The sequence below is a fragment of the Tamandua tetradactyla genome, chromosome 5 (genome assembly GCF_023851605.1).
Source record: "Tamandua tetradactyla isolate mTamTet1 chromosome 5, mTamTet1.pri, whole genome shotgun sequence".
Taxonomy (NCBI): Eukaryota; Metazoa; Chordata; class Mammalia; order Pilosa; family Myrmecophagidae; genus Tamandua; species Tamandua tetradactyla.
This window is the reverse complement of record NC_135331.1, coordinates 77,636,308-77,655,747: the sequence shown is the minus strand read 5'-3', so window position 1 is coordinate 77,655,747 and position 19,440 is coordinate 77,636,308. Positions and strand designations below refer to the sequence as shown.

The window sequence follows — 19,440 nt, the reverse complement described above, 5'->3', positions numbered from 1 at the left end:
AATGGAGAGGCTGGAGGGTACTGCCTAAAAATGTAGAGTTGTGTTCCAGTAGCCATGTTTCTTGAAGATGATTGTATAATGATATAGCTTTCACAACGTGACTGTGTAACTGTGAAAACCTTGTGTCTGATGCTCCTCTTATCTATTTATCAACAGACGAGTAAAATATACAGAATAAAAATAAATAGGGGGAATAAATGTTAAAATAAATTTAAGAGATTGAAATGCTAGTCATCAACGAAAGGGTGGAGAAGGGATATGGTATATACGAATTTTTTTCTGTTGTCATTTTATCCCTTTTTCTGAATTGATGCAAATGTTCTAAGAAATGACCATGATGATGAATATGCAACTATGTGATGATATTGTGAATTACTGATTATATTTGTAGAATGGAATGATCATATATTAAGAATGTTTGTTGTTACATTTAAAAAAAAATAATAAATTCCAAGTGCTTACTCAGTACTTTTATAGTACTATTTTCCTTCAAAATTACTTAAGACTTTGGGTCTACCTTGTATTTACTTCAAGTTTTCTATTTTATATTCTTTTCACACATAAGAGAATAACTCTTTTATGATACTCTATTTCATATCATAAATTGGCTTTTCAGATAACAAAATGCATGACTGTATTTTAAAAATTGAGAAAAGAAAAAACTCACGTCTTCCATATACTCTGGCTCTGATGCAGAAGCATCCCAACGATTATTCAGAATAAAAATATTAGGCTTCGAAAGTCGCTCGTTTACCTTGTGAAAAAACTGTTTTTCCTAGAAGACATTAAAAAGGCAAAACAAAAACAGCATGTTCACTTTTAAAAGCTATTTTTATTCCCGGCACGGCTGCCTGAGGCCAGTGAGGTCACGGGCAGCAGGAGCCCACCACTGCCACATAGAGGACCCTAATCAACAATCTCCAAAACAGACGGTAAGAAACAATAATCCAGATGGAGTGCAGGTGCTGTAAGATGATTCAAAGCAGCCTCTCTGATCCAGTTCAAGTGCCCTCCCCTAATCAGACAATGAAGTAAACAGCTGCAAATTAGATGAAGAGGATACTGTTAAACTGAAAAACAAACGGAGCAGTAAAGTCCTGGTACACAAAAAAGACCTTCAGAACGAGGGCTGGAAACTGAAGAACAGAAGTAGGACAGCCACTCTACAAGTGCCCTGCTGGCCTGCTGAGGACCTGTTTCTCAGGGTACAGAGGAGGAGTCTGTGAGGAGACCAATGTGCCATCAATGACATTGATCCTGACTGGGAATCCCAGGCTCCAGCAGGGTGACAGGGGCCCCTTGGCCAGAACTGTAAATGACGTTCACCCAACTCAACCCTTCCTTGAGGGAAGGAGCGCTAGGAAACAGGACTGTGCAGTCAGCTTCAGAAGAGCTTTAGTCAACCTAAATGGAGACTTCAGGGCTCCTACCAAGGAGGAAAGCCATACTGTAGAAGTAAGTATAAGACCTTATCATACAATCCCAGCTCCAGATTATCCTCAACTTTGGGACTAGTAGTGACCAATATTACTCATGAAGAAAGGGACTGTCTTTTCCAGAATCATGCTGAGGATGAGCCCCTGGACAGAATTTACCTCAGGGCAGGGGAAAATGATTAGAATATACCCTTCTCCATGAAGAGAAGCTGGGATTCATGAAATGATGCCTGTGATAACAAAGGTTTTATGTATATACTTTAAGGAGATGGCTCCTGCTCATGCTGTGCCTGTGGTCGATACAAGAAATGGATGGGAGCCTGCCCATGGCTCCCACGGAGACTGGAATGGACAGATGGTGGATGAGGATGCAGCAGTGGCAGAAGCCCTTACAGCTTTAGAAGCTACTACTGCAGAAGATGTAGATGAAGTAGACTAGGGGATGGGGTTTGTGCAGGCAAGTAAGCTATTGTTTGGACATAACTGAGCATGTAGGGATGTGTGTGCTCCTTAGATGCAGGGCTGATACTGTACGAGCATCCATGTGGGCAGCTTGAACAGTGTTTATATCCAGCGTCTCTTCTAACTGTCAGTACCTGTGTCACACTGCTTCTTCACTATTTGGCAAGTAACTCTGTTTAGATGGGCTATCATCCAGGATACTAAAATAGAAAATCAGAGTAGGCCATTGCACGTATGTCCATTGCAAATCTAGAAATTAAACAATCTGCTTGCCAACCCTCCAAGCTCCCCATAATATATGGTAAAGATGTTCATGAGAATGCTCTGAGATGCCGACCCTTAATTCCAAAGGCACAGAATCACAGAGCATTGTTCGACTGTAAATTCCCTATTTTGTTTTTAGAAGCCAAATACTGGACCTACCTGCAAAAGGGTAACGACCTCAGTCAAAGTGCCTAATGTGCACCCAGAGCATGGCTTACCTTCAGGGACAATCACCCAGGGAACAAATAACTAATGATTCGTTTGACAGTGAGTTAAGCTCAGCATCTTTCCAACTGGAGCAGAAGTCACCAGTAAACAAATTGTTATTCGTTAGCTGTGATATTAAAACAGCTTGACTTTAGCTTGTAAGGCTTTTACTTTTTAACGTCCTTTGGGACTGAGGAGGCTGGCTAAAATAATTCTTAAAACTGCTTGTGTCATATCTGGGTTTTAAATTCCTGAGGTTTGGAATGGCAAAGTGATCTGTGGAGTGTTTTATGCCATTAAATATCTGGTTCTGATTAAAAAATTTTTTAAAAGCTATTTTATATTTACATTCATAACTTAAAACAATCTAAAAGTTTGAACCACTTAGGCATTAGTGATTAATACTCATTGACAAAGTACTCATAGTAGCAAAAGTGAAGAACCCCTGCTTCTACCATGAGTTTTTGTTTTTTTTTAAATTCCATTTAACAAATATTTTCCAGGCTCTGTCTCTATGTTCAGGTTGTAAAAGGTACGGCCTATATGATAGCCCATGTACTCAAATAGTTACTACTTCAATCCTTGGCAAGAGTTAGGCTACATAAATTAAAAATAATGTAAGACACAAGTACAACTCACCAGAATAGTAAAAAGAGTAAGCTATGTGCCATATATAATATAAATAAAGTGCTATGACTATTCAAAGAAAGGAGACACTACATCTATCAAAATTAGAAAGCAGTCCATAAAGAAGAACATGGTTAATGGAAATGGGCTTTAAAGATGAAATGTGGAAAAGTAGAAGAATTATAGGCAAAGAACAGCATAAGCAAAGACACCAAAATCACAATATACAGAAGTCTGTTTATTTGGCATCTAAACAAGTTTGTTATTCTAACACAGAATTTAAATAATCACTGTGTTTTTTTTATATCCCCAGATTATAACTGACTGAAAGCATTGTTGTGGCAGCCCGGTCCATGTGATATAGACTAGGCAGGAGAAACACTAATGACACAATGACAAAGCAGAAGTCTTGCTGTTAACACCTAGGATATAACAACTCTCATTTATATATTTCAGTGATAATTTTTTTTAAAATCATGCTGTAATTCTGAATATCAGATATCTAACTAGAAATACCATTTATCTGGGATGGGTCTGGCTCCAAATATTCCAGACAATCTTCTAAGGTTTGAAAGGAGCATAAAGTGTACACAGGTATGATGGAACCTCAAGTGTATACCCAGGTTAAACTGGAAAAGGCTGACAAAAGTAAAAATATGAAAGGCTTCACCTGTTGGACAGGGGAGTTTATACTTTAATCCAAGAGATTTAAGTAAACATCTAACAATTCTGGCATACTTTCCCTCAGAAACTGGCAAATAAACAGAGTAATGTCAACATCACATACCTATCACCCTGAACACATAATAATTCACCAGACACCAAAGCTATCAACCCTAACTGCTACCAAAGCCCATGGAATCACATATCCATTTCATTCATTTCTATTAGAAAGTCTCTCTAACCAATGATTTGGATTTCCATCACTGTTCAAAATTTAAACTGGCAACAATTCATTTCCTACACCCAAAGAATAATATAATTAAATCCTACCGTATTCATTAGTGTTGATTCAGAGTTTGCAACCAAAATGAAGACATCAGCATCTAAACAAAATTTATCAATCCAGCTATCCAGCTCTGTAGTGACATCTGTGCCTGGGCTAATGAGAATGAAATAAAAATTGTATTATATAATAATTATTTTTTAAAAAGAAAATTTGGGCTATAGAAAAACAGTTATGTTTTCACTTTTTTTGTATTATCTATAATCTAAAGAAAAGGATTTCTTCTAGTCATCTGTAAAAAGCCTAAGAGATTTAATATTACTTTCTCAACTGTAAGAGAGTTAAAGCAGATGTGCTTTACATACTTCTATGTATCTGTTCTGTGGACCAGTAACTCCCAGAGCCTGTCCAAATGCCAATTTAACAAATGCTTAAAGAAAATAGTTTAATTACTGAAAACAAATAATCCAGTAATTTTTTGATAAACAATATGGTCTATACTTTACTTTTTAAAATCTTTACCCTTCGAAAGGCTGAAAAACAATTAGGCCAAAACGTAATTAGAAATGAGGGTACAAGCAGCTATGTCCAGTACAGCTCAGAGAAGATTTAAGTCCTTATAAGCACAAAAAGCAAAAAATAACACCCCTATGCTGCATACAAATTTAACATACCATACGTTATAAAAATTGCAGCGCAAGATACGCAACTGTCTAACTACACTTTGGATTGCTATGTCCTGTGACAAATGGGCAAAATGGTTGGCCGTCATGGATACAGTCTGATCATGAAATAAAGCAAATTTAATTAGCTAATACTGCATTTAAATGAAAATTTGATATAACAAGTATGTTCTCGTTCACCTGAGCTATTTCTGTTGGTTACCTAAAACACTATTCCAATTCAAAGGAAAGTGCATCATCAAAAACTAAACAGTTTCCAAGGAACACTGAAATTTAACTGAAGAAAACAAAAGGGCACACCAAAATTTTTTTAATTAATTACATACCTTTTTCATTAATGACACTGTTTAACAAACATACATCATCATTTTGTTAAGCATCAGTGTAGTAGTAGGATGACATAAAAAACATTTAATAAATACAAAACCTCAGGAAAAAAATCCAAAAGTACTCTGTAATTCTTGAACCATAAAAAGCTACATAAGTTGTTCAGTAGTTACTTTGGGTCACTTGGTCTCAAGATCAAATTCACTGCTGGTTAAGAAAAATAAATATCTGTAATTAGGGAATTTCTAAAGTCTAATAACCACTTACACAGACCACAAAATTAGTCTTGAGAAACCAAGGCAAAGTGGCTATCGTTATAAATGCTTGTTAACAGAATTAAAACTAAATGAGCATTTTTATGCAACTATTAAAAAACAAAAAACACTTTACATGTTTCTTAACATTTCGACAAATGAGAACAAATCAGCAACTGACCATTTTAAATGCTTATGCACCTCAAAGTAACATAAGCAGCATTATTTCATTAAATAAATCTCCAATAGGAAAAAATACAATTCATACTTAATTTTACCTGTCTACTAAAACCAGGTCATCTCTCAAGAGTGCACATTTTGCCTTTGGCCAAAACACATGTACGAGACAGCCAGCTTTCAAGTCATTGTCCATATGAAGGGCATGGGCCAGCTGATTAACTGTCTAAAGGACAAGGAGGGGAAAAACTTGTAATAAAATGCAGCAAAAAACAAAAAAATACCATGATGTGGGACATTTATTTTTGCAAAACATATAAAAAAAGGTAGAAGTTTGAAACATTTTTAAATAAAACCATCTAGACAATCGTGAGAAATCTGTTTTAAAATTACCAAATTTGTAAAACAAAAAAAAAAGGCTCCCTTCAAACAGCTTACTTACACCATCCTGCAAAAATAATCAGGGTTAGGAACATCCTAATGCTCAATAGAAATCTATCCATTGGCATGAAAAGAAAGCTACAGTAGTTTAAAAAAATACAAAAATAACACATATCATATAAATTATTTTGTTTAAAAAATATACCCAAACACAAATTTAACTCTACACCACAGAACTTCCACTGGGTTTGAGAGGCATGTGAGTTTAGTATTTGCTTTCTTTGCCTATTTATATTTTCTGACTCTTCTGAAATGCATATGCATCACTCAGTAAAAAGCAGGGAAGATAATGAAAGAAACTTCTTTATTAAAATAGGCTCACAAACCCTACAGACTGAGGCAACACAAAAGAAGCAAGATACATACTCTTTTAATAAAGGGTTTTTCTCAGCAGGCAGTTACTTATTCACACAAGCCTGCTTAAAACCAAGGTCTGTGCCTTCTCATTTCATTTGAATTTCTACTCCTTGATGCAAATGTTCTAAAAATTATCATGGTGAAGAATACACAACTATGTGATGATACTGTGAACCACTGATTGTACAATATTGTTGGACAGTATGTGTGTGGATACGTCTCAATACAAATACTTAAAAAAATGTATTTCTATTCAAAATTTCTGATGTATCTTAACTTACTGTTTTAACAACTATGGGCTAAATGAAGTACACGTTAAATATAAAGGCCTTAAGACAATCTTGAGTAAATTACGGGAAGGACATCAGCACACATACCCATATGGTTTATTTGTGATTACCTATCACAAATGTTTAAGAAAAACACCTATTTCCAATGGGTTCAAGAATTCAAATCAGGGCTGAACTAAATTTCAAATTAATTTCCACAGTGATAATGTTTGGTTGGGTTGTTTAACTTTTCTTTTTTTTTTTTTTGGCTTGCTTTAAATAAACTTGTGCTAAAATCATGCTACCTCACCTATAAAATTAAAATAATAAAATTTGCTGTCAGTAGGGTATCCAAGTGGTTCAGTGGTAGAATGCTCACCTTTCATGCAGGAGATCCTGGTTCGATTCCTGACCATGAACCCACCACCCCCCAAAAAAATTCCTATCTGACAGAGTTGTGATAAGTTTTGAACTTTTATAAGTATTTAAGATAGTCCTGGTACATAGGTAAGTGTTCAATAAAGTATTAGCTATTTCTGCTGTTTCTTTTATTAAGTAAACTACCACAGCATGACACTCAAAAGTCTATTTAGTGGGTGCACAGGTGGTTCAGTGGTAGAATGTTCACCTTCCATGCGGGAAACCTGGGTTTAATCCCCAGACCATGCACCTCCCCTCACCAAAAAAAAAAAAAAAGCCTATTTAAACTTTAAAGCAGGCCATTACTTGAGGGATACGAATCTAAATTAGGAAGCACAAAATAATAATTATTTTGATTTGTATGGTGCTCAATAGTTTAAAAAATATTCTCACAGGCTTTTGTGGCAGTGGATCAGCAGGCAGAATTTTCGCCTGCCAGGCCAGAGACCCAGGTTCGATTCCTGGTGTTTGTCCATGCAAAAAAAAAAAAAGAGATCTCATAAACATCATCTCATTTGTTTCTCATTACTAATCTGAAAGGTATGCTGATTCTGAGTTGATAAAAATCACAATGACCAAAGGAAAAACCTAAAATTGTGGAACTGTAACATATACCAAACTTTGAAATCTGTTCTATAAGTAAATGTTGTGGTGTGCTTTTTGAAATTTATTGCTTTTTTGGATATATGGTATTTTTCACAATAAAAAAAATCACAGTGAGCTAGGTGGTAAGATCAGACAGCAAATTCATAGAACTACAGACATGACTTCACCTGGGGGTTAGCAAAAACTAGAACAACCTGGATTTTCAAACATAGAACTTCAGATTTGTGGCAGAGATCCTCAGACTTAAGAGAAAATGACTACAGTGAGAAATGGTCCTTTTACCAACTGCTTTCAGTTCAGATTCAACATCTAATACCTTAATTTTGTTTGTCTAAATTTCTTTTTTAGATGAATGAGTTCAATGGCACTGAACTGTTTTAAGAACTCCAATATTAATGGTCAATGAAAGGGAGGGGCAAGGGGTATGGGTTTTTTCTTTTTATTTCTTTTTCTAGAGTGACACAAATGTTCTAAAAAATGATCATGGTGATGAATATACCCTCTATGTGATGATACTGTGAGCCACTGATTGTACACCACGTATGGAATGTTTATATGTTAAGAATGTTCATGTTTGTATGTTGTTTTGGTTTGTCAATTAAAAATAAAAATAAATTTAAAAACAGAATTCAAAGTATCAGTGATGGCTTTAAAAGTTATGAATTGAAATACAAACAATTTTTCCATCTCCAGCAGTGCAGACATCTTACAAAAATGTTTTTCTTTTTTAAAGAATAATTTAAGGACATTGTTTCAAGTACATTATGTTGCTAGAATAAAAATATTTTAACTCTTATACCTTCACACTCCTTTTTTCATCTGATCCTTCTGTCATAAGATAGGCTTTATCTCCATCTGTTCCTTCAACACTCAGGAAGCAGTTGGTTGTATGGCCAATCCCACTAGGGAGAACTTTATCCCACAACATTGCATTGATAACAGAGCTTTTCCCACTACTTGTCCTGAAGAAAACACAAAACCATGAAAAACAAGGCCAATATTTTAAAAATATAAATTTTGTTAAAATCTCATCAGATTGCATTTTTCATGAAAAAATTTACATCTTGACTTATGCAAATATTAGCAATGTATATTTTAGAAAAAATAAAGTAGGAGAAAATTAATTCCATCTTTCCCATAAAGCTATCCTTGACCTTTCTTAGATAAATTCTTGCTTCTTGTGGCAACTGCTATCTTGATCTTTGTTAGGTAAATTCTTGCTTTCTGTGGCAAGAATTTGAAAGCAGTGCCCCAAATTCTTTTGACGCCTCCCAGCACAAGATGGGGTATGATGTTTGACAGCCTTACATCTTGGCAGCTTCAACTGTATGTGACACAAATAATATGTCAGAAGTGACACAGGATGAACTTCCATGGCTGAGTCATAAAAGGCAATGCAGCTATCTTGTTCACTGGAACATGTGTACTTGGAGCCTTGCCATGTAAGAAGTCCAACTACCTGGAGTTTGCAGGAGGAAATCAAGTCTGTGTAGATTCTATTTCAGGCTTAGTCTTTGAATCATCCCAGCTCAGGCACCAGACATGAAATGCCTTCAGATGATTCTAGCCTCCAATCACTGACTCAGCACTACTGAGTCTTCCCAAATGAAGTTCCAGAAACAGAGCACAGAGAAGCCTTCCGAATCATTGTCCTGTCTGAATTCTTGACCAACACAATTTGTGAGCATAATAAAATTATTGTTTTTAAACTGTTAAAATCTGGGTAATGTGTTATAAAGTCATAGTATCCAGAACACTTATGATGGCAGTGAAGTCCCAAGGACAATTCATACTCACTTCAGGGACTTGCTTTCAAATTAGTCAACCCAAACTTCTGAGGCCATTCTGGGTTCAAATTTTATGCATTTGTTCACAATACATAAACCACTGCATACCACACAGGCCTGTTCAGACTTCCCGGGGCTAAGATTACTACTATTACTTCACTGCAAAAACAGCATCCGTTTTTAATGATATATGCTTCACCTTCTTTCCTCAGAGTAAGAGTTGTACCTTTTTTACTGATGCACTGGATATGATCTCAAAGAACCATCATATCTCAATTATCTCAGCACTGGCTTCTACTGCCACTACACGACATACTGCAAGGTCACCCATGACCTGCTAGTTATTTGTTCTTGGACAAATTTAGGTTCTTTTCCTTAAAAAGTAATCCTCTCTATCAATGCACAAAGTCTTGCTGCAGTGATCCTTAAAAGCAGCTTGAATGCCCCCACCCATATCAGAATTATCTGGGGTTCTTGTTTACACTCCTCAGACCCACTATGTATCTGCAGTATTACTCTTTGGGGGTACTCCAAGGGTGATTCTTGTACATTCTAAACTTTGAGATACCCGTCACCCTGACTTTCTAAAACATTACAAACAACAACAAAAATCCTTACTAATTTTCCTTTTACCTCTATGGCATCTTGATTTCATTGAAGGTAGCACCCTCCTCCATCCTGTCACTGTTTTTTTTCATTACACACTCACCCCTTGGATCATCCTATCAACTTATGTGATCTCAATCACCAATATAAGCCAATGATTAACTTTCCACCCCAACTAGAACTCTTAGTTTCAGTCCTGCATCTCCAAATGCCTTTTAGATAATTCCACTTGAATGCCTAATAGGTATCACTGGTACACATCCAAATATATTGAAAACTGAACTTCTCACCTTCTTTTCCCAAACCCACCCCAAAGAAGGGCACTCAGTCAAATTAACCCCAACTCTTCTCGAACCTCCCTGAGATAATTAATCACCAGGCCAATCTAATTTACTCCTGAATATCTCTTTTATCACCCCTTTTCCCTCAACTTCACATTCAGGCTCTCACAGTTTCTGGATTATTTCAACTGCCTCCTATCATCACTCAGTCCTTTCTCCCCATTATAGCAAGGTTATAGTTTAACACCCAATCCAGATCCATTCATGTCTATTTTCAAAACAAACAAACAAAAAAATGAACAACAACAAAAATGTGAACTCCTCACCACAACATGTAAGGTGCTTCATGATCTGGCCTCTGCTTATTTCTCTATATAGCACTTTCTTTTCCCACTGCTTCCTAATACCCTAAATTTAACTATTTAAGTATAGTTCTCCAAACAGTCCATGGTCTCTTTCTCCCTTTTTAATTTGCGCTCACTGTATGGAATGGATCTTTCCAATTTTGTCACACCAAAACTAAAACCTATTTACCTTTCTCAAGTAGGATAGCTGAATCACCACCTCTTCAGAAGGCCTCTTCACCACCACTTCTACTCCACCCTCATCTGAGTTACTAACCTCTTTTACAGACCTACCTCATGTCTGACTCTGTATAAGATTCTGCAGGTATGGTCAAGTGGGAAAGACAGATAATAAAAACATAAACAAAATAACAGAGTTCTCTGAGTATTTGAAGGACATAAACAGAGTGCTTTAAAGGCAATGAGAAGTAATATTTTAGATAGAGTAGTCAGGGAAGTGTCTGAGGTGGTAATTTAGGCTGAGATCTAAAGGTGAAAGGATCGAAGAAGGCAAAGAGAACTCCAGGCATGGGGAAATACCCAGTGCAAAAGCCCTAAAATGGGAAATAGTTTACAAAGCCTGGGAGGTTAGCTCATTGAATAAATAAATGTCTTTACTGGAACTCATCAGATCATATTTGAGCAACCAAGTGTGGGGGTAGTCATTTGTCCTTGAATCTCTAGTGCCTAACATAGTACATGGTACACATGCAGTTAACAAATGAGCATTAAATGAATGTATAAGCTATGGCAGATCACTCCAGACAGGTGCATTAATGTACAGAAGAGTAGGCTCTCCTCCTGCAAATCATGAGGAAGAAATACCTGAATAATCAAGAGAAGCTTAAAAGAGTAAATCACAAATTATGCACATCACTTATTTCTATTTCTGCTCTTAAAAATTAGCTAAGAGCCCATCCTCAGAATTAAAAATCCTTAAAAGATAAAATCTGACTGACCTTCATATTTACACTGGGAGCTAAGATGAACAAATTCTTTTACATGCTAACAGCTTTAACATTTTACACAAGTAGAAACTGTGGTGGGGGAAAGGGGTTTTATATCACTTGCTAATACATCAGAAACAGAGTTTGGGATATAACCAAGAAAAACTGATTTCTGGAAAACAATCTGGAGAAAAAATGATAAAGGATTACCTGCCAAAAAATGCCACTTTCATATGTCTCCGAGACAGCACCTCACCAATGACGGAAAGTTTGTTTTTATACCCCTGTATTTCTAGCAGATCATCCTCAGTGGCTATTCGATCGAGTTCTGGATTCTTATATGTTGCTACAGAATTGAAATGGTATTAAAAAAAAGTGATACAGATGAATATTAAGTTAATTATACAATGGAATACCTAATATTTGTATATATTTCTTCCTTTATTCCATAATATTAAAATGTCATTTGAAAAAACAGACCCATAGTTAAAAATCAGACTACCTGGTAAAAGTTGCACCCCTGTTGCAATGGATGATAAGAAACTTGCCCAAAAGAATTTCAAAATCAACAAAAATGTCTAATCTTTAAGAAAAATGCTTTAAGAATACATTTCCTATAAGGGCAGGGGCCATATGGATCTCAAAAATACAAAATACCCACTTGAAACAAAAACGTATTTCTGAACATAGAAACTAGGACCTATTACCAACCTGGTGTTCAACAGTAAGAAGATAAATAGATCTTAAACTAAGAATAGGTACCCACATGCTGAGAAAAAAAGGTTTAAACAGGAACTTCTCAGAAACAAACCTATGATCCAACGAGGCCTCCATACTCAGAAAGACTTTACCTCCTTATTACCTTTTATCTGCTTCCCAAAGGGATGGAACAGAAGAGCTTGTTTAAGATAAAAAGGTAGAGACGAAAGAACTGGAAATTGTATCCCACTCCTGTCAGGTCTGGGAGTAAATGCCTACCCCAGCCCTAGCTCCTACCCCACCTCATTTATGGAAAGAGCTGGGCTTGAAAAGTAGAAAAGCCCTCACAGTTGCTATACAGTTTTACAAAACATTCCAAGAATTAACAGCAAACCTGAGGGAATACTTCTTAATTCATTCTATGAGGTCAACATCACCCTAATACAAAGCCAGATAAAGATATCACTAGAAAAGAACATTACAGACCAATACCTCCTATGGATACAGATGCAAAAAACCAACATAATACTAGCAAAAGGACTCCAACAGCACCTTAAAAAGATTATACTCCATGATCAAGGGAAATTTATCCCAGGAATTACAGGGTGCTTCAACACAAGAAAATCAATTAACATAACACACACCAACAGAATAAAGGGAAAAAAACACACATGATCATCCCAACTGATGCAGAAAAGGCATTTGACAAAATCCACCTACTAAACCTAATAAACAAATTCAGCAAAGTGGCAGGGTATAAGATCAACAAACAAAAAATCGGTAGTGTTTTTTAAACTAGTAATGAGCAATCTAAAGAGGAAATTTTAAAAAATCAATTTACAATAGCAACAAGAGAAATAAAATATCTAGGAATAAATTTAACCAAGGATATGAGACCTATACATGAAAAACCATAAAATACTGATGAAAGAAATTAAAGAAAACTTAAATTAATGGACAGACATTCCATATTCATGGATTGGAAGACTAATTATTAAGATGTTGATTCTACCCGAAGTGATTTACAGATTCAATGCTATCTCAATTAAAATTCCAAAGCCCTTTTTGCAGAAATGGAAAAGCCAACCATAAAATTCATACTGAAGGACAAGAGGTAACAAAGGTAACTACTGTTAAAAAAAAAATAATAGTACAATTACAAAAAAGTGTAATCAATTGTAAAATGTTACGCACCAATGCAAGATGTTGGTGGTAGGTAGTGTATGAAGATCCTATACTTTACAAATGATTGTACTGTAAACACAATCAGTGTTTCCAGTGTTGATGGTAGCATAACACTGCAGATAAAATTAACACCACTCAATTGTATACATGAAAATGGTAAAAATAGGAAATTTTAATTAGTATATGCTACAATAACATTTTATAAAACTATAATCCAATAAATGAACCCCAATGTAAACTATGGACATTAATTAATAACATAATTATGATAATATTGCTTCATCAATTATGACAAGTATACCACACTAATGAAAAATGTTAACAGGGAAACCTGTTTGGGAGTTATATGTGAACTGCATACTTTCTGTATGATTTTTCTGTAAACATAAAACATTCTAAAAAATAAAAATTTATTAAATTTTTAAAAATAAAAAATCTACCCAATGCTCATCTAGTTAAGCTTCACATTTTAACATATTTTCCAGTTGCATTTTGGTGAATGGAAATATTGGCCAAGTATCATTACATTTACTTCTGTTTTTTCTTGCTCTTCTAAGTTGTTTCTGACTCACATTTTTCCTCTTTCTACTACATTGAGGTTCCAGAACCAATAGAAGCAAAGTTAGATTCTAAAATCTGCCATTTTCCAGCTCCTAGCATAGTGCTCAATCTACAACAGGATCAGTATACAGAAGCTATTATGTTTACTTTTTTTTTCCTCTTCCTAATAACTTTTTAGAAAAAAAAATTATTCAAAAGTCACTGCCAACTCAAGTTCTTTCCAAATAAAAACATAAAGATTACGTCAGATTTGGTGTGTTACTTAAGTTATGATCTTACCTTTGGAGAGCTTAAAAAATGGTAAAGTGAGGCAGACGGTAAAAGGAAACAGGTTTAATTCTACCCCTTATTATTCATACCCATTTAATGTTCTCTTCTGGAGTTTAGGAATGGAATGGGATTTAACTGTTATGGTCCTGCCCTGAGGGTGCACAGCACAGTGCCCTGTATGTGTATCCAGTAACTACAGTTGAAAGCAAAAAGCACTTTCATGCGTTTTTTTAGTAATCTCCTCAAGAACTTAGAGGAACTAACCTTCAACAAAATGTGATCCTTCAGTAACAAACTCCAGTAACTGATCAAAGATTGCAGTAATTGCCTTCTTAGCCAGCACAAAGTGCTTCAGTGGAGAAGCAGTTTCTGCCATTATGGTACTAGGGAAAGAAAACAAAAGATAAGAAAAGCATAAGTTAAACCACATGACAAAGACATGCAAGTTAACTGATGACTTGCAGTGTTCATTAACTCTCCAATGAAATAAACTACTAAAATATTTTAGATAAACTGTTTTTTTGGGGAGAAATGTTTGAATCAGACAACCAGAGACTACTGCTGAGTGATCATTTCACTAAAACAAGAAGATCTATTAGCTGAGGTCATGGTTGTCATTTCTTTTTCCCTTTGGTGAAGATGAAACTAACCACGGCTAACTCAGGAATTGCATGGGACTTTCAACACACTAGGAACTGGATTAGTGAGAGCAGGCCAAGTTCACAAACAAGAAGTTATTAAGTTTCTCAACCTGAAGCTCTAGGTGGGTGGAAGTGGCAGGACAACTGGCAATGCAGAGTGAGGAAATAAACTTCAAAGATCACAATGCAACACTGACGTTTGAAAATTATCTCTCGTCACAAAAAAACCCACAAAAAAACAAAAACGAGGCAAAACACAGCAAACTTCAAACCAAAATACAAAAACTTCAAGAGATGGAGTTACAAAAGTTCTTGTTCTGGTGACTTCTGACGAAAAAGAGACCAAAGACAAGCAATCACACTACACTGTAATCCTGGTGTGGGAACATGTGCGTGGAAATGGAGCGTGGTGGTCAACACTAAGGCTGCCCTTCCACAGAGGGTCACGAAATGACTGCGTGGAGTCCTATAGGAAAAGCAGGAGGTTCAGCCAGAAATGAGACTTATCTTGGGGAAAGGCCTTCCAAGCCTCACACACCCGACGCGGGTGGCACGTCCGCCGGGCTCCGGGCCGGATACCCTGCCCCCCACAATTCCCCCACGGAGCCGGCCTCGAAAGCGCGTTCCTGCCAGCTACCACCCCCCCATCCCGTCTCCGGGGGCCGGCCTCGAGGGCGCGTCCCGGCCGCCCTGCTTGCACGCTCACTCGCCGCAGGACCGCCGCGGTGCTTCGTCACACTGCGCCCCTCACACAACTCCCTGTCTCACTCCCAGACGCAAGGTCAACCCCTGCGTCGCAAACGGGACAGCGGCCGAGAGAACTCGCACTCACGCTGTCCCAGCCGGACTCGTCACCCAGCAACCAAAACACGGCCACCTTCTCGAGGGCGCCTCATCCTCTCTAGAAAGCAGAGAAAAGTGGGAAGGGGGCGTCGGCTTCCGGTTTCCTGTCCGTCCCGTGCCGGAACTACGTCCCCGCCCGGCGCCATCTTTCCTAGGGGCAGAAGGCGAGGACGCTGAGGGCAGGGCTGACCGCTGAGGCGTGGGTTCCGGCCCGCGGGACAGCTGTCTCCGTTCCGTTTCTAGTAGTTTCCAAAGCTCTGCTCAGCTGGGCATGGTTAGCAGCAGCTGGTTAAGTGATGGAGAGCAGGAAGGGGATGGCCTGGGGCTGGATTCCTGCCTGCCTGGGTAACTGGCTGTGTGTGTGTATGCTGAATTAATTTAGAGGCGACACTTGGGCAGCGGAGTTGTTCTTATCGAGTGCTTCTCAAACTTTGACCTAAGGGGTCATCTGTTAAACCGGATTGTGATTCAGTGAGTTAGGGGTGAGGACCAGCCCACCCAAGTTACTCAGGATCATCTCTACATAAAGCCCACTGGTTGTAGGTGCTAATCCCATCTACAGAACACCTTATCAGCAACTGCTAGATTAATAATTTGATTGAATAATGGGGACGATAGCCCTTCCCAACAACCCTGGAGAGCTGCTGGTGTTCGCTCTGTATGTGGCTTAACAGGACACCCTGGGAATTCCTCTCCAGAGCTTGCAAGTGAGATGCACTTCTGCAAATAAAGCCACTGCTGGGCAAATAAAGCTGTCTTTCTGTGCACTGTCTTTGTTGTAGTTTGCTAGCTGGGGGTATACAGAAATGGAATGACTTTTTAAAAAGGGGACTTTAATAAGTTACATTTACAGTTCTAATTGTAATTGTCCAAATTAAAATAAGGCTATGGAAATGTCTAATCTAAGGCATCTAGAGAAAGATACCTTGGTTCAAGAAGGTGATGACATTCAGGGTTTCTCTCTCAGCTGGAAGGGCATGTGGCGAACATGGTGCATGTGCTGGCCTTTCTAGCCAGGCCTCTTGTTTCATGAAGCTCCCTGGGAGGCTCCAAAGGCCGCTGGCTGGTGAAATCTCTGCTTCTCATGGCTATGTTGCTCTGTCATCCTTCTCAGCTCTCTCAGAAACTCCAAAGGTTGCTGGCTGGTGGACTCAGTGCTTCTGTCAGCCCTGTGACTCTGCTCGGCTCTATTGAGGCTTTCTCCTCATTCTCAAAAGGCATTCTCTCCAAAAAATATCTCCTCTTTTATAGGATTTCCGTAAACTAATCAGGACTCACATAGAATGGGTGGAGACAGGTCTCTGATAAACTTTTAATACCTACATTTGATTGAGTCACATCTCCATGGAGATAACCTAATCAAGTTTCCAACCTAAAGTGCTGAATAAGGATTAGAAGAAACCATTACTCCCACAAGATTGATAAGGATTAAAAATAACGGCTTTTCTAGGTTACACAAATTCTTTCAAACCAGCACCGTCTTCATCTTTAAAATGGGAACACTAATAATACCTCTTTATTAGTTATTTAAAATTAAGTGGGTTGATAGCATGTAAAGTGCTTAGAATAGTTCTGGGTATATAGTAAGTGCTGGATGAATCTTAGCTATTACTCTGTTGGGACAGATGATATCAAGTAAGCAATGCAATAAATCAGATAATTTCAGACAGTGCTTACTACTCTGAAGAAGAAAAACAAAGCATGGTGGTGGGATAGACTACCTAAAGGAAAATGAAGAAGAGATTCTGAACAGTATAGGGTAGTCCTTCCTGAAGAGCTAAAAATTCAGCACTTCCCAGGAAGGAGCCAATCCTGGGAAAATCTGAAGGAAGAATGCCCAAGATTGTGGGAACAACAAACCCACAGTCCCCTAGAAAGAAAAGTCGTATGGTTAATAAAAAAACAGAAGGCAATATGGCTGGAGTATAAGGAGAAAAATAGAGAAGTAAGCTTAAAGAGATAGACCAAGATCAGAAATTTGAACTTTATTCTAAATGTGATGGCAAGCAGATTTTAAGTGGGGAGCATGATATAATCTACTTACATTTATTTAAAGGACACTTTTGTTGTTCTGTGGATACTGTACTTTACAGAGAATCCTCAGTGTTTATTAAAGGTCCCAGTCCATTGCCTGGAATTAGAGGCATTCAGTAAAGGATGGCTTTTATTATTGGTGCTATACTAATATATAATTATATATCATAGTCCTAGGCATAATAATGAAACAAGCCTGAATCATTTGATTTTGCAGTGCTTTATGCTTTGTGTGTGTGTGTGTGTGTGTGTGTGTGTGTGTGTGTGTGTGTGTGTGTGTGTGTGTGTGTGGGCAGGCACCAGAAATCGAACCTGGTTCTCCAGCATGGCAGGTGAGAACTCTGCCACTGAGCCACCTGTTTTATGCTTTTTAATCCCTTTTTTCCTCTCTCCACCCTCCCTCCCCACACCATAAAAAATAGATACACATTAACATAATGTGATAGGCATTTGTTCTAGTTTGCTAGCTGCTAGAATGCAATATACCAGAATCCGAATGGCTTTTAAAAAAGGGGAATTTAATAAGTTGTTAGTTTACAGTTCTAAGACCAAAAAAAAAAAAGTCCTAATTAAAGCAAGTCTATAGAAATTTTCAATCTAAGGCATCCAGGGAAAGATACCTTGGTTCAAGAAGGCTGATGAAGTTCAGGGTTTCTCAAGTGAGAAGGCACATGGCAAAAACAGTCAGGGTTTCTCTCTCATTTGGAAAGGCATGTGGCAAACGCATGGCATCATCTGCTGGCTTTCTCTCCTGGCTTCCTGTTTCATGAAGCTCCCCAGGAGGTGTTTTCCTTCTTTATCTCCAAAGGCCGCTGGCCAGTGGACATGAGAGAGCTATGTCATTATCTGCTCTCTCAGAATCTCCCTTATTCTTCAAAATGTTTCCTCTTTTATAGGATTCCAGTAAACTAATCAAGACTAACAACTACTGTTGATTGAATTACATCTCCGGGGAGATGACCTAATTATAGTTTCAAACATACAGTATTGAATAGGGATTAGAAGAAACAGCTGCCTTTACAAAATGGGATTAAGATTAAAACATGGCTTTTCTCAGGTACATACATCCTTTCAAACCAGCACAGCATTTCTGCTAGGAATCCTTAGAATTGTACTTCTATCAAAATTTGCTTTCCAATAAAAACCTGAAACTATTCACAATACAATGCAAATGAATCAGGACAGTCTCGTAATTTCATACTTCGCTTGCCAGTGTTATTGTTGTGTATGAGTCAGGGCTCCACTAGAGAAACAGCCTGTCTTCTTGCAATATTCATATTTTGCATATTTTGCAAGACACTGGTCTATGCAATTGGGGGAGGAGGGTGGATGCTAGTTAAGTTAATGCAAAATCTGTTAGACAAGGGAGGGAACCCTTGGGTAGGATTTCACACTGCATTAGAGCCACCTACATTACTTAGGATAATCTCCTTTATATAATGTCAACTGATTGTAGATGTTAACCCCATATACAAAACATCTTATCAGCAACTGCTAGATTAATATTTTCATTGAATAATGGGGGATTATAGCCAAGCCAGTTTGACTCATAAAACTGACCCTTATACTGTGCACCTTCTGTTGAAGGAAACTTGGCAAAATATTTCAAAATTTACAATATGAAGACCTTTTGATACAGTGCAATAAAGTTCTGTTATTTATCCAGAGTTCAGTCAGACCTCATAGGTTATGGGTACACTCCTTCTCAGACACCAGTCTCAACTTCAGGGGGGTCCACCAACCTCCTCGGGTTCAATAATTCATTA

General features: G+C 37.6%; 1 protein-coding gene and 1 pseudogene across 4 annotated transcripts in view; one reads left to right on the top strand and one right to left on the bottom strand.

Moving 5' to 3' along the window:
• The window catches only part of MFN1 (mitofusin 1), a 50,847-nt gene extending 35,089 nt beyond the window's left edge, over nucleotides 1-15,758 (bottom strand). For 2 of the 4 annotated variants that reach the window (XM_077161122.1, XM_077161121.1), the window contains exons 1-7: nucleotides 15,630-15,758; nucleotides 14,421-14,539; nucleotides 11,652-11,787; nucleotides 8,276-8,438; nucleotides 5,485-5,609; nucleotides 3,990-4,098; nucleotides 668-775 (exon numbers count right to left, since the gene is read on the bottom strand). In XM_077161122.1, the coding sequence (XP_077017237.1) occupies nucleotides 668-775; nucleotides 3,990-4,098; nucleotides 5,485-5,609; nucleotides 8,276-8,438; nucleotides 11,652-11,787; nucleotides 14,421-14,532 (753 nt within the window). In that variant the 5' untranslated portion in view covers nucleotides 14,533-14,539; nucleotides 15,630-15,758. Of the gene's footprint in view, nucleotides 1-667; nucleotides 776-3,989; nucleotides 4,099-5,484; nucleotides 5,610-8,275; nucleotides 8,439-11,651; nucleotides 11,788-13,334; nucleotides 13,439-14,420; nucleotides 14,540-14,907; nucleotides 15,385-15,629 lie in introns of those variants that run through there. The other 2 variants (XM_077161123.1, XM_077161124.1) reach the window with 2 other exon arrangements.
• Nucleotides 952-1,875, top strand: LOC143682178 (PDCD10 and GCKIII kinases-associated protein 1 pseudogene; annotated as a pseudogene).
• Nucleotides 15,759-19,440: the final 3,682 nt, after the last annotated feature.